The sequence below is a fragment of the Myotis nattereri genome (genome assembly GCF_964212035.1).
Source record: "Myotis nattereri genome assembly, chromosome: 10".
Classification (NCBI taxonomy): domain Eukaryota; kingdom Metazoa; phylum Chordata; class Mammalia; order Chiroptera; family Vespertilionidae; genus Myotis; species Myotis nattereri.
The window spans coordinates 71,404,544-71,419,865 of NC_138085.1; the positions used below are offsets into that span (position 1 = coordinate 71,404,544).

A 15,322-nucleotide genomic window follows, 5' to 3' on the forward strand; every position below is an offset into this window, starting at 1 on the left:
CGATTCCGGTCAAGGGCATGTACCTGGGTTGCGGGCATATCCCCAGTAGGAGATGTGCAGGAGGCAGCTGATCGATGTTTCTCTCTCATCGATGTTTCTAACTCTCTATCTCTCTCCCTTCCTCTCTGTAAAAAATCAATAAAATATATTAAAAAAAAAAAAAAAAAAGAATCCCCCAGAGAACAAATGTGGACACAGGCCCTTATCTACTTCCCACCAAAGGAGCCCACTTATAGGAGAAAAATCCAGGTCCTACGGAGGGCAGGACAGGAATGTAAATGGGTTCAGTACTTTGGAAGGTGACTGGGCAGGCCCTGCTAGAACTTAAAGTGTATGGAGGTGATGACTAGCACGTCTATGTTTAAGAATCGACTCCAGGCACTTCTCTTCAGATTATTTTGAGCATGACCCACAGGGTAAGACATGTTTCACATCACACATGTCTATGTAGAAAGCAAAGCAAAAATAATCATGAGCCAACACTTACCTTATAGCCTGCAATCAACCTAATATTTTATAATGTATTCTATTTCTATTTTTATAATTTTGGTGGCTATCTTTAAACTTAATGTTGACCCACTAATATACTTCAATCTGAAAATTAGAATTTATTTAGAAAAATGCACATATTCAGGCAAATGGACAGATAGTTTATAATAGTGAAAAACTAGAAAAACTTAAATGGCCATCAATAGGGAAATGGCGAAATAAAATTTATTAAATTTACACAGTGGAATACTATCTAGCAAGTGACGGGAATAAACTCATCTATGTGCATCATATGACTAGATGTCAAAAATACTTGGTCAGTAATAAAACTGCTCATGATATAATACTATTTGTGTTAAATCTCTATCTCTTTTATCGCATGCACACACACGCACACATATGCAAAATACTACTAGCATTTGTAGATATATAAGAAGCTTGGAAATAAAAAGGGAGAAGATTAGATGTGGTATTTAGCTGTAACATTTTAGTCTTTTAAAAGAAGAAAACATTTGTGCATTGTTTATCTAACCAAACTTATTAACAGTAAATAAATGGATACATGCAGACACAGGAATGCATCACATAGCCAAGAATGCTTTTGAGCATAAATACAGGAAAGAATGCAAGAATTCACATAAGAATGATTGAGTGTGAGAAAAGTGTATGGAAGAAATCATGAATGAGTTTAAGCATCCATGAATGCATTCAAACATTGGAAAAATCAAACGAAAGCCAGCATGAACATAACTCATCATACATACAATAGTCTATGCCTACATGTAAAAAGAGAAAATGAATTTATGCATAAACAGACAATTCATGGATGGATGAATGAATGAGTGGATATACAGAGGAATGCAGCAATGCCTAAATGCTTGTGTGAGCACTTTAATGCACGAATAGGTAAATTCATGAAGAAATTTGCTGTGCATAATCAACAAAAAGAAGGGCATAGAAGAAACAGAGGTTGTAAATTTCACGTGGCATGGGAGAATACAGAAGGTGAAGTAGAACAATAAACCTTCAAGATCTATATGCCACAAACCCAGGAGATCTACAAGGACTACTGTTCAACAAGAGCTGGTCAGGCAAGGTGGGCTCGGTGCATTCTCTGGGCCCAGCATCACTAGAAGGAGGGGGTTTTGGTGGTGGGCCAGGAGTCAGTGGGAACATGGCGTTTGGAAGAAAGCCAGAGTATAAGTTGTGAAAGAAGGGCACAGAACAGAGGGGGGCACCGCGGGAAACTTCACTCAGGCCTGTGCCATCTCCTGGCAGGGGCTTTGGAGGGTGGCTGAGAGGACGGGGGCAGGTGATTGGTCTACCATACGTAGCAAGGCCAGCTTGGTGGCAACCAGGCTTCAGGCCCCTGAAGAAGAGTGTGTGCCATTGATATCATCACAGTCACCCCTTACACTTTCACTGATGCTAGCCTGAATGACCTCCAAGTCCTAGATAGCCACCTACAGAAATAATAAATGAAGTCACATATTTCATGTCCTGCATCCAGAAGTGCTAAAGAGCCTGGAGTATGGTCTATGGGCATTAACAGTAGGCTTCCATTACTGCTAGAGTTTATTGGGGAACTACAGTTCAAGAGGTGATGACAAGAGTACACATCCTGTTTTATTTCCTAAATTCAGTACTTAAATGACATCAGAGTTTATTTTTAACTAGGGGGCTGATGTTTCTCAATTGTAGAATGATCATTGACTCAGCTTATCTATACCTCCATTTCCTTTACCTGATATCAAAGATGGTAAAATACCTTTCCCTATATATGGTTTCTTGAATCCTCAGGTATCCATCCATCCATCCATCCATCCATCCATCCATCCATCCCCTGAAAAAGGTGCCATCAGGCCCAGCCCAGGTGTAGATCAGGCAGGTTTAGTTCATTCGCTCTGCCCCCACCCGGGTATTTGCAATCCCTCTGACCCCCAGCCTGTGGTTTACCTGTTGGGTGGAGGGACACAGGTGACACTGGTTTGCATTACTGAAGAACACATTGATTAGCTTCCAGTCATTTTGAAAGTCAAGTTCCTGAAGAAAAAGGCAACAGCATGAAAAAGCGATAGTAGTAAGACCTGATACCAAAAGGGCTTTCTTTTCATATCTTTCAATTTCACACACCCATCCTCATAAAATCATAATTATATATTTTTTCAAAAAGATAATTATATGGTGGGAAACTCAAACTCTCTAACTGATTTAGAAGGCAATTTGGCAAAATATAGTTGAAAGATTTTTAAGGGCATATACCCTTTGATTCAACAATTCCATTTCCCAAAACATATTTTAAGGAAATAAGAATACATGAAAGATTTAGCTGCAACGATGAAGCCTTGTTTATAACAGTAAAAAACTGGAAACAACATAGATGTCTAATTTAGAGGATTGCTGCACAAATTGTCAAACACTTCTAAGATGAAACACTGTGTTGCCCTAGCGGGTTTGGCTCAGTGGATAGAGTGTCGGCCTGAGGACTGAGAGGTCCCGGGTTCAATTCTGGTCAAGGGCACAGGCCTCGGTTGTGGGCTTAATCCCCAGTAGGGGGTGTGCAGGAGGCAGCCTATCAATGATTCTCTCTCATCATTGATGTTTCTCTCTCTCCCTCCCTCTCCCTTCCTCTCTGAAATCAATAAAAAATATATATTTAAAAAACGATGAAGCACTGTGTAGCTACTAAAATGGTGTTGGGAAATGTACTTATTGTCATGGAAAGTACCACACTTAAAAACGCAGTTATAAAAGCATCTACATCAAGTAACATCCTAGTTTTATAAACTATACACATGTGCTTGGAATAAATGTGCCTTGAAAAAATACGGAAGAGGATGTACACTGAGTTGTTAACAGCAGTGATCTCTGGTTACTATTCTTGTTTATCGGTGTTTTCTGATTTTTTCTGTAATAAACATGTGTCACTTGCATAACAAAAAAAATAAACATTTGCTTTGCCCTTTAAGAGGCGGCATGATGCCGTTGAAGCGCGAAAGACAGTGTGACTCGGCAACTTCAGATTTCCGCCCCAATTAGCTGTGTGAACTTGGACAGGCCACGTGAATTCCTCGGACTTCAGTTTCCTCATCTGTAAAATTTCGGGGTTGGATTCAGGACCTCCCAGCTATTTTCCAGAATGTTGTGTTTACTCCAGAAATTCTGGGATTCCCTCGTTAGGGGAAACAGCTCTTTACGGCATATCTCCGGCATCTGCCCCGAGCCTGTAACCTGCAATGGCCTGGCCTTCATGCCTGAGCTCTTTTGTGAACGCATTGCCGACCGAGACAGCGGCTGCCCTTGGCTCCAGCCGTCCAGGCTCAGCGCTTGGGTAGAGCCAGGTGGGTCCCAGGGCGCCGGCAGGTGTGTTACAGAGGCCTCCACCTCAGAATTAAAACAAACACGGTCATTATCAAGAATAACAATCGCCACTCCCACAACAATGACAGCTGCAGGCGCATCCAACACCTCATTGAATCTTCCTCAGTCCTGTGCTCCTGTCTCTCATGACGCCCATTTCACAAACGGGAAAATGGAGGCTCAGAGAGGTTGAGTGCCTTAACCAACTTTATACAGCGAATAGGAGGAGAATTCAGGATTCCCACTTAAACGGGTCTCCCTCAGGAACCCACGCCCTCAACCACCTCCCTGAGAAGTCGCGCAGCCCATCAGGATGGCAGGACCACACAGAACACCACGGTGCAGGTGACAAGTGGCCCTGTGTTGTGACGGCCTCCAGGAAGGGCATGTTCGGAGGGCCCAGGCCGCCCTGGTGGCTGGTTCAGGGCACCGTGGCCGCAGGGCCTTGGCTGCCTGGTGTGTTCGGTCTGACTGCCTCGCACAGACACGGGCAGCCCCAGGCATAGAGCCAGGTGGGTCCTTACCTGGTTCTTTTTCATGCTCCTCACCAGTTCCTTTGCCTGAATCCACAAGTCTCTGCACAGAGAGAGGCGAGTGGAGAGGAAACCAGTTCAATATCACTTTGTCCAGGGCTGGAAGCTGGCCCCTTGCCCCCTCCCAGGAGCCAGTTTCAGAGTCCAAGGCTACACAGCCCCAGCCCTGGTTCTGGAGGGCAGACTGGGTCCTGATTTTTAAAATTAGGCCCATCAGGCAGGCTTAAATCGGCATAGGGGATGCATTTTGGCTCTGACTTAACACAGACCTCTATTTTTAAGCCCCTTTGACTTTGCCAGGCCCACCCCCCCTTCCCCAATCCCCTTACCCAGAAGAGAGCCAGGAAAGGAACTTACTCAGCACCAATGTGGGGTATCACTCTCTTCCCAGGGGTGCACACGGGCCTCAGAACCGAGGGATTGAAGTGTTTGATGATGTCTGAAAGGACTAAAGGAAGGGAGGGCTGGTCTGAGGGCTGCGGCTCTGACGGCTGCAGGTCACCTGTAGGGACTGTCCCCTCTGGGGTGAGGTGCCCAGGGTCTCTGACCCTCTTCCAAACCATGACCTTCACACCTGCCTGGGGCCGTGAGGTCAGCCTCATCGCAGGCCCCCGGAAGCGGAAGCAAATGGAGCTAAAGATGGACATCTGTCCAGCGCTAGGCCAGGCTCCGTACTAAGCATCTTATGTGAGTGACGGGGAAACAGGCTGAGAGGAGCGAAGGTCCCCAGGCTAAGTGAGGCTGCGAGGCATGGACCCGCGGGGAAAGTGCGCAGGACAGGGACCTGGGCCGCTGCCTCCCAGCCCCTCTCTCCTGAGAGTGACAGCCGGTGGGAGCGCTCTGGGGAACGGAGATCGGAGATGGGAGACCGTGTCCCAGAGCTGACAGCCAGAGGACCGCTAAAAATAGCGCTGCCAGGAGCAGCTACGTTGTCTTGCTCCCGAGAGAGGAGAGGGCAGAGCGGGGAGAGTGTCATGGGAGGGAGATGCCCCCACACACTCCCCCCCGAGTCCTCCCCTCTTTCTGCCCCCGCCCAGAAGTGCCGGGGTGGGGGGGGGCTTCGTGGGAGCAGAATCCGAAGGGCTCCCCCTGAAGGAGCCGCACTGTGCAGGCCGCAGGCAGGGAAGGGGGCGGGGTGGGAAGCTGGCTCTGTCGGCTCGCAGCCACCAAGGTCGTGGGTGACTCAGCCTTCTTCATCCTCAGCCTTCATCCTTCATCCTCAACCCTGAGCATCCTTTTCCAAGCCCTGAGCAGCTTGCAGGAGGAGCCCATTCTCACATGTGGTGAGAAAATGGAAAGCTCTGTGGCCAGTGGAAGACTACATGTGTGTGCATGTGTGTGTGAGAGAGAGTGTGTATGTGAGTGTGTGGTACGGGGATGGGGGTGAGGGTGGGCACCTTTCCTCCTGGGCGTCAGGACAGCTGTGAGGGCGGGAGACCTATCTGGCGCTGGGTCTTTGAAAGAGAATTGCTTCCTAACTAGAGGTGTTTGTGTTGTGTGGCTTCTTTGTGGTCAAACAGTTCCGTGGTTCTTTGCACATAAACCTGCCTGTCATTGTGCTTTACTTCTGCTGCGCACCTGTCTGTCCTCCCTGTCCTCCGCCTCTCTCTGGGTTCTCAGGGTGGGGGAGGAGGGAGGAGGGCAGAACAAAGTCACAGGCTGCGGGACTGGACCCCTGTGTCCACAGGGACTCTGCCACATACTGACTATGTAACCTGGAGAAAGCCCCGCCCCGCCTGACTCAGTTTCCCTCTCTGCACACTGGCTGTGGTGGGCAAGGGCACGGCTAGACTTGAAGAGCTCTGCGCTCTGGGGGTTGAAGGTCGGTGGGCTGAGCTTGGGCGGCGCCATTGCACACTGCATGGGGCTGGATATCCCCAGCACTTCCTCCTTGGAAGACCTGGTGCCCCTGTGCCGGCTCAGGCCCCCCCTCACCCGTTGAGCTTCCAGGACCTGCCCTCCACTCCTCCCGCCCTGCCCTGCGCATGGGCTGGGTTCACTGGCAGCTCGGGGGGGTCCTGCCTCTGAGGACATTCAGAGGCCAGGTCTGTCCTAACTGCGCTGCCTTCTGCGGCACCTCCGGCCGGGCGAGACTCCTGGCCCCTCTGCTGGTACCAGGACTTGGTACCGGTGGGCAAGGACAAAACGGAGGCACAGTGAGGAACCAGGCAAAGCCCCCGTGTTTGCGGTTTCAGGATCTAAACTACACTCTGTCTTCCCCAGACACCACAAATATACCACCACCCATTTAAGGGTAAACAGGGCCAAACCTAGGCAGAGCTGTGACAGTCACCCAGTCTGCCGGGGCCTCCTCTTTCAGAACCTCTGACCCTTTCCAAGGGACCCTCCCACCGCTTTGGCCACCAGTAGCCCCTCACCTGTCAATCAATCCTGGAGGCTGAGCACCAGGTCTCCACCTCCCCTGCTGGAGGGCGAGGCTGATGGCAGGCCCAGTGCCCTTCTCAGCCCCATCCTTTGCAGGGAGCCTAGTACCACCCAGGCCCGTGGGGAATCTCCTGGCTGCCCTGGCAGGGCGCCGGCCACCTCACTGCACTGCTCTCAGGAGGTCAGCTCAGCAGAATGCACGCACTGTGCCCGAGCTCCGAGCTCTAATTGTGAGGGAACGGCGGTTTCCTTGTCATTGATTCTAACATCCCACGAGCTAGCTCAGCTGGCATTAAGGGACTTGAGGTTTCAGGATGACTTTTAATAGAGTCACAAGGAGTGTCGGATGTTAAATGAAAAAACAGGTTACAGATAGCATATCAGAAGCACATTCATATGTAAAAGAGCCCAAATGTTAACAACGATTATCTCCAGATGGTGGGATATAGTTGATTTTCATTTTTTTTTTTTCTGAATCCAATTGGTATATCTATAGCTACAGGAGTTATTACAAAATGAAATAGGCTGAAAATTAGACCAGGCCCCCTCCTTTGGTGGGGGGTGGGCAGTTCCTGCAGATGAAGTGCTACTGGTCCAGCTCTGGGGGCCGGAGGGGGGGGCGGGGGGAGGAGGCTCAGGACTCTGGCCCAGCCACCCGACCCCTCTCCCATGTCCTCTAACCCACCAAAGCCTCCTGGCGTCTCTGCGCTCAGAGACCCTCAGACATACTTCTCACACCCTCCTTTCAGGGTTTGCAACTGTCCTCCCCCTTTCTCCTCAGGCTCCACAACAAAGTGGCCAACAGGGCACATTCTCCTCATTTACCAAAATGTGCTGTGTCGGGAGGGGTGGGGCACGCTGGGACCTGGCCCCGAGTGCCCAGGACTCACCTGTCACCACTCCCATGCACGCCTGCTGTGGCCTCCTCCTAACCCTGCAAGCAGAAGCAAACATGCACGTGTCAGACTGGATTGGCCCCCTGCCAACTACCCCCTTGGCCTCTGGGGTCTGTCTCCTGACAAGCTTCCGCTCAGCCTGGCTCCGCTCCTGTGATTGTCCTTCTTGGAGTTGGAGACACAGCTCAGATGGCCACGGAGTCGCCCAAATGGGGTCCACAGCTCCGTCTGGGCCCTTCTCCCCACACCCCCAGCTGGAAGGGGCTGCGGACCCTGGGAAGAATGAGACAGACCCTGGCCCACCCTGCACGCTGCCCTGAGAGAGCAGGGAGCCTGGATGGTGGTGGGAAGCGAGAATCCCGCGTGTGGCCTTTCCTGCTTTTCCTCCCAGGGGATTCGCAGGCATGGGGAGTGTGGACCGGGAGGCAGGAGACTGGGGTCTCCTAAGGGACACCTGCCCCAAAGGGGGCGGAGCGAGGCCCTCTGAGGCTCGCCCAGCTCCACTGCTCGGTGATTCCAACATAGTTACCATGGCTGCTTCTCCGCACCGGCCGTCCCCGGGTCTGGGAGCTGCAAAAGATAGCAGGTGTCACTCCAGCCGGGAAGGCGGCCCAGCCTGTCCTCCTGAGGCCCCAGCTGCCCGTCAGACAGCCTCTCCCACTGACTAAAAGGGAACCATGATCCAGAGGAAGGTCACACCCAGGCCAGTTTTTCAGGGAGGGGAGTGGCAGGCTCCCTCCACAGCACGTGGGGCAGAACCCAGAGAAATAGAAGGTGTGTGCACGTGTGTACTGTATGTACATGTGTGTGCATGTGTGCATGTGCGTGCATATGTGCACTTGTGTGTGCTGTGTGCGCATGTGCATGTGTGTGCATGCTGTGTGTGCTGTGTGTGCACCTCTCCTGAGGCAGAGGAATAGGAGCTGTGAATGGGGTCTTCAATATTTTACACTCTATGCGTGTGTTGTGGTTGATTTGTACTTATATGAAACATGCACCACAAGTGTTAGTTTGAAAACAATTTTTACATTTACAAATCTGATATTTAAAGTTCTATGAGGAAAAGGGAGTCCAGAGCAATTAAACAAACAAGCGCTGGTTCCTGTCACAGGTGAGTGTTTGTGCCTTGGTTACAGAAAGCTCTGGGAGCTCAAAGCAAAAGTGTCCACATGATGGACTTTTCCCGTTAAATTCCCTGCCTTATTTTCCCAGGCCTGACTTTTTATACACCAGGCTCAGCTCACAACAGCCAGCTCTCCGGCAGACAGGTTTTATTCTGCAGGTGGAGGTGCCCATCAGTGTGATGATAATGATTCTGGGGCTGGGACACCCTCCTGGACTGAAGCTGTATCTGGGCCTCGGGCTCACAGAAGGAGAAAGGATGCGCTGAGTGACAGGCAGGAGCTGGGGGTCTGAATAATTCATGAATACGGAGCCTTTCAGAGCTGGGACCAAAGACTGAAGTCGCTGATCGGCTTGACTGCGGAAGCCTGACTCGGAGTGATTTTCCTGCAGTGAATTTCCTGCCCAAAGTGGAAGCCTATGAGTCCTCCAGCGAGTGTCACACATTCGGGCTCTGGAATGCAAGCATCAGCATGCAGGGCACACGGCTCAGCAAAGTCAGTGCACTACCCGTGACACGAAACCTCTTTTCTCACCATCTTCCCTCTCCCAGCTCTCCCAGCAGTAAACCTTCACCTTCACCCCAGTCCACACACACACACACACACACACACACACACACACACGTCACATGTGCAGCTTTGCCACCACCGGCACAGCTAGAGGAAAATGAGGACAGGGCCTCGTTTGCCGATTTCACTGGGTCTGTGGTCAGTTTCTAAGTGAAGTCTCACGCTTTGCACACAGCTGCCACTGTGCATGGAGTAGTGGGCTGGGGCCTGCAGCGAGGGGGAGAGGCTGAGGCTGCAGGGAACACAGCCTGCAGCAGGGACAAGGGAGGGACGCTGGAAGAGAGATGGTGGGCAGAGGTGGGAAGAAGACACTGGAGGGACAGGAATGTCCTGGTTCAGGTGCGGGAAGTATAGCAGGGCCCGGTCACTTAATTAAGTAATCTTCAACTTAATTTATCAATGGGTTTCATTTACCAATGAGAAACTCCAAAAGTTCCCTCACCCGAACATAAAGGGAGGCACTCATTTAATTAAAGAAAAAAAACCTCAGAGCCTCCTAGGTTTTAGGATTTCCCTGTTTTAGAGAATAATCTCTCTACCTGGTTACCATGAACTCATTCTGAGGGTTCATTGAAATCATGCATTTATTTCTTTTCTACCTACACTCCTTATATAACAATCCCAATCCCTGTCTCCCACCTCCATCCCCTCAAAATACTCACAGTTTCCACATTGCCAATGGCTGCCACGAATTTAATATCAGAAGGTCTCAGAGAGTGGACTGCAACGACAAGAACCCAGGGAAGAGGGTCAGGTCTACATTCCCCAAAAGGTGGGCCAAGGATGCTAAATGGAAGGGGCAGACCCCTGTCCTTCAGTGTGAGGACAGCTGTTAAAGCTGAGCCACGAGAGTGGAGAGCTGAAGAGAGGCGGCAGCTGGGAGCCCTAGGAACCTGCTCAAAAGAGGCTCACTCCTCTCTGGAGGCCACACTGTTAACTGAACTCAGGATCTCCAAAAGGTGTCCCATGGAAGGTCACTATGCGCCGCATTTTCCCTCTCACCTATCCCACGGATCTACTTCTGAACCACCATTAATAAGAGGGCAAAACATTAAAATGAAAACCATTTGGGTACACAAAGGATCATACTGGCTTGAAGACTGCCAGAGAACGGCACTCAAAGCCTATGAACAGACATAAACATTGGATGCGGGCTGTATGTAAATGGTATACCAGGAAGCCTCCTTGACCATCTGGTCTACCAGCATTTCTAGAATTCAGTCTCCCTAGAAACCCCTTTCATATAATGGGCTCCCAAAGAAGCCATTTCCTAAGAAATGCATTGATTTCTTTTCTGCCTACACTCCTTGTATAACAGTTCCCGTAACACTGTCTGGTGGGCGCTCCTGGAGGCTGCCCTCATCAGCCAAGCCACTGTGGGGTCCTGTTGGTTTTATCTCTGACTGGTGTGTCAGACTGTGTCCCACAGTAGAAATAGATGAGGGGGAAAGGAGAAGGTTTGAGGGACTAGGGATGGGAAAGAGGAAAGACTTGAATCACCAAGGTACAAGAGAAGTAGGGCTGGAGCCTCTGTTGGCCACACCAGAGTCATGGCTCAGGGGTCACATACCTGACTCAGAAGGCACGTTGGGTCCTGACTTCTTTGGGTTGCATACAAATGGAACACTCTTCAGGTTTTGCAACTGAAATCAAACATCAGAAACATCAACTGCCTTGAATGGAAACACTGCAGGTCCTGAAAGCCTGGTGTAGAAACAAGCATGTACTTGTTCTATCTAGAGTCAAAGTCCAGAAGCAACAACTATCTACAGTCATGGTCTTACTAATCCCATACCGTTCACCTAGTACAGTGGTCGGCAAACTGCAGCTTGCGAGCCACATGCGGCTCTTTGGCCCCTTGCGTGTGGCTCTTCCTAAGCCTTAGGAGTACCCTAATTAAATTAATAACAATGTACCTACCTATATAGTTTAAGTTTAAAAAATTTGGCTCTCAAAAGAAATTTCGATTGTTGTACTGTTGATATTTGGCTCTGTTGACTAATGAGTTTGCCGACCACTGACCTAGTACAAGGGGACATGTGTTTTTCGATGATTTTAGCAGGTGGTAGGTAAGGGTGCCTCCAAAAAGTGGGATGGAGAAAAAGGGAGCATAAAAATCAATTCTTGAGATGATGACAAAGTTCTGGAGGTGGACAGTAATGATGGTTGCGCAACAATGTGAATGTACCTAATGCCACTGAATGATACATTCAATATGATTAAAATGGTAAATTTTATGTTATGTACCTTTTACCACAATAAAAAAAGAAATAAAATAAAATGAATTAAGAAGAGACCCACTGTGCCTAGACTAAAAGACTTGAAAATCCATTAACGATATATTTATTTGTATTACCTACTTTCTCTCATTTAATTTGATGATTTACACAAAAGCAGGTAGTTGGAGCACTATGTTTATATGCTGCTGGAAACTGGGTAAACTTGAAACTGGAGACTCGAATCTCCAGATTGGCGTGTCCTGAGCCCAGAGGGCTCCTGAGAGCAGAGGAGGGGCTGGGTGGCCAGTGCTCGGGTCCTCAAGGCACTCAGGCCTCCTCAGATGCTCCCAGGAGTCCAGAGCATCTGCTTCTGTGAATCACATGAATGGCTTTGGGAAGGGAGATCACATGTTTTCTCCCCAGAACTGAAAGTGGCAGAGGAAATACGGCAGGTCCTTCAATAAAGTCATTTCACTCAACTTCTAACATGGATGAGATGCCATAGAAACTTAACTCTTGTCTATAGCAATTAGTCTCTGGTAAGACCGGTTTCATTACAGGTCGTTTCACTGCAGAACCTATCAACGATGTTAAGTGAGGACTCACTATACTCCAACAGGGGGAAAACGTGCAGTAAATGAGTTCCTTGGCCACATCTCTCACTATCACAAGACACAAGTTAATTCCTCTTGAATTACTGATTGCAGTAAGAGATAAAGCATTTACTCTCAACTCTTATCTTGTGGATGTTCTGGGAAGACCTAACCCAGATGCCTTCAGATAACTCACAGCATCTGCTTCAAGGTTCATGGAGATAACAGCCCATTTATAACGCATTCTGGACACTTCTGGGAACCACCCACTCGGTCTGCAGGACTGATGAGCCCCAAATTCCAGAAGATACAGTCATGCTGCCCTTGGCCTGCCTGGCAGCCAGGCTATCCCTGGGGGCAGCAGCTGACGCAGCTCATTCCCTCAAGGCAGGGACCTGCCAACTTGCATCAAGACTTGGATTTATGACCGGTCAGTGTGGCTCAGTGGTTGAGCATCGACCTGTGAACCAGGAGGTCATGGCTCTACTCCCATCAGGGCACATGCCGGGGTTGCAGGCTCGATCCCCAGAAGCAGGCATGCAGGAGGCAGCCAATCAGTGATTCTCTCTCATCTTTGATGTTTCTTTATCTCTCTCCCTCTCCCTTCATCTCTGAAATCAATAAAAATATTTCTTTAAAAAAGACTTGGATTTACCCACTGGAAGAGACCCCTTCATCCCTCAAAGAGGACAGAGCCCTTACCTCTGGCCATAGCTGCTCTTCCAATGTATTCTCTCCAGAGAAGGAATGGGCCTGGGTGGTCCCTAAAATAAAGCAAAAATAGTTCAGGTCATTTATCTGGAATTAACTCCCACCCAGATTTGTACATTGCCTGCTTTTCCTCCCAGCCCTAGCTGTGTGCCCAGCTTAGTAACATCCCTGTGTCAGGAAAGTCTAGATTCCATTCCTCCAACTATCACCTCCATTGTTTGGAACACCCTACTTCCGTTAAGGCAGCCGATTAGAGCAGAATCCCCAGGTTGAACCGCAAAAGTGTTATCTGAGAGGGGTCAGCAATGACCCTATATCGTGCACAGGCACATCACGGCAGATTCCTTTTTGGCTCCTTAGCAAAAGGCAGAACTCTCGAGGAAGGTCATGTTGGACAAATAGCTGTGTTGTTTGGGGAGCCAGGACAAAGCAGGGAGGTGAAGGCCATTCTGGAACAGTGCCACCAGTAAAGTGAGCTTAGGAGAAGAGCTCCTCGAGGGATTCCCAGCAGCCACGACTATGCATAATGGCTGGGCAGGTGCTGTCTTGAAGGGTCTTGCTGAATGCAGGTGAAGGGGCAGAAAAGTCAGGTAGGGAGATGGCAAAGATACTATCCATCCCAGCTTACTGTGGGGCAGTCTTTTAAAACATTTTTTTTTTTTTAGTTTTAAAGAATAGACTTATTCTAAGTGTACAAATTAATGTGTTTTCTCATAAAGCATTGACCTTTTAAATATACAAATAATAGTATAGTACAGCACTCTAAATATAGGAACAAAATAATCACCCACAGTGCCACTACTCCTACAACCAAAAGTGATGTCCTGTGCTGACACTCTCAAGTTCACCATCGGGCTCTGATCCGGCACACTTTTCATTCAGTTGTAGTTAATGTGGATGTAATTTTGTTCCTGCAAACTCCCTTTAATAAGCATTTTTCATGTTGTTACATAATCATGATGCATTTATGATACTGATGTGAATCAGAGATCTGGTCCCTTGGTTCCTCTGACTTCTCCCACCCAGTTCCCCGCTCTGGACACCATGTAAGGTCCTACCGTGTAAGGTCCTACCATGTAAGGCCCTACCATGTGAGACCCCAAAGGGCATTGGGCAATGCCAGAGGGTGGTCTGACTTGGGGAACAGGGCTGAGTTTCTTTCCACCCCGGCCTTCTTCTGCAGCTTTACTTGTTGACCCTGAAAAGAAGTGATCTGGAGTTTGATGAGGAGCAAGAGTGTCCACTGGGAGGTCGGGCACTGATTTCTATGCCGAAGCTCATAACAGGAGTGGTGGCTGTGGCCTGCCCGCAGATTTCAGTGGCCCTTTTGAAATTCCCAGAAGAAGGCTTCTGGGCAGAAAGAGCCACATGATGGGAAGGTGCCGAGGTGTGGACAAGCACAGAGCCCTGGGAAAGGCTGAGCACAGGGCTTGTAACTGGAGGGGAGGGGGAGGAGAGGCGGGTGGATGAGGCTTCCCAGACAGACAGCAGAGGGGCTGTGGATCTGCAAATGCCAGGCCACTCCATGCAACAGCAAGCCAGGAGCGGTCTTTGAAGAGATGAGTGCTAAGGCGTATTTCATGATCACCACTTGGTGTAGTGAGGCAGATGAATTAGCTGGGCAGAGATTGGAGACTATTTTGGTAACATTCTTTTTAAGCCAGGATAATAATCTGTATGGTAGCCAACACTTACATGAAATAATTCATGGAACCTAACGACCCTATGAGCTAAATACCAATAATCCCACTTTAGTGATAAGGGCCCAACAAGCTTAAGCAGCATTTTAAAGGTGACACAGTTAGCAAATGATGATGGCAAGATTGGAAATGGGCAGTCTGGTTCATGGGCCATGCTCATAACCAATGAGCCAAGTCTCAGCCCAACTCTAGACCAGGGCCCAGCAAACGTTCCCCGTAAAAAGCCAGATAGTCAGTATTTTAGGTTTTGCAGATCATACGGACTCTTTCACACTCACTCAGCTCTGCTGCTGCCGTGTAAAAGCAGCCACAGGCAATATGTAAACACGTTAACTTCATTTATGAAGAGTAAAATTTGAATTTCATAAAATTTTCATGTGTCACGAAATATTCTTTTTAAAATTGTCCCCCGCTACAGAAATGTGAAAGCCTTTGTGAATGTCACCAAGCTGGTTTTGAAGTTTAATAGCCAACAGAGAGTGGAAGGAGGAGAACAGTCGGAGGACCGGCACTACGAAACTGCAAGGCGTAGTCTCCGGCCGCAGGAGTCGAGAGAGTGTGATATCGGCAAAGGAGTAGACAGCTGGGCCCATGGAACAGACTGGAGAGCCCTGAAGACCCACAGGAATAGCGTGAACTGAGCCTTGACAAAGAACAAGATCAATGCAATGGACAAAAGATGTCTGTTCAGCAAATGGTGCTGGAACAACTAGACATCCTCGTGGAAAAAGAAATGAATCTA

General features: G+C 48.9%; 1 protein-coding gene across 1 annotated transcript in view; it reads right to left on the minus strand.

Moving 5' to 3' along the window:
- Window positions 1-15,322, minus strand: part of PLB1 (phospholipase B1) — a gene marked incomplete at its 5' end in the record, with an annotated part of 112,904 nt that overhangs the window by 82,537 nt on the left and 15,045 nt on the right. Inside the window, 8 exons of the mRNA XM_081100655.1 lie at window positions 2,446-2,532; window positions 4,374-4,425; window positions 4,740-4,830; window positions 7,658-7,701; window positions 8,193-8,233; window positions 10,020-10,078; window positions 10,928-11,000; window positions 12,872-12,933. Of these exons, the coding sequence (XP_080956781.1) occupies window positions 2,446-2,532; window positions 4,374-4,425; window positions 4,740-4,830; window positions 7,658-7,701; window positions 8,193-8,233; window positions 10,020-10,078; window positions 10,928-11,000; window positions 12,872-12,933 (509 nt within the window). The remainder of the gene's footprint in view (window positions 1-2,445; window positions 2,533-4,373; window positions 4,426-4,739; window positions 4,831-7,657; window positions 7,702-8,192; window positions 8,234-10,019; window positions 10,079-10,927; window positions 11,001-12,871; window positions 12,934-15,322) is intronic.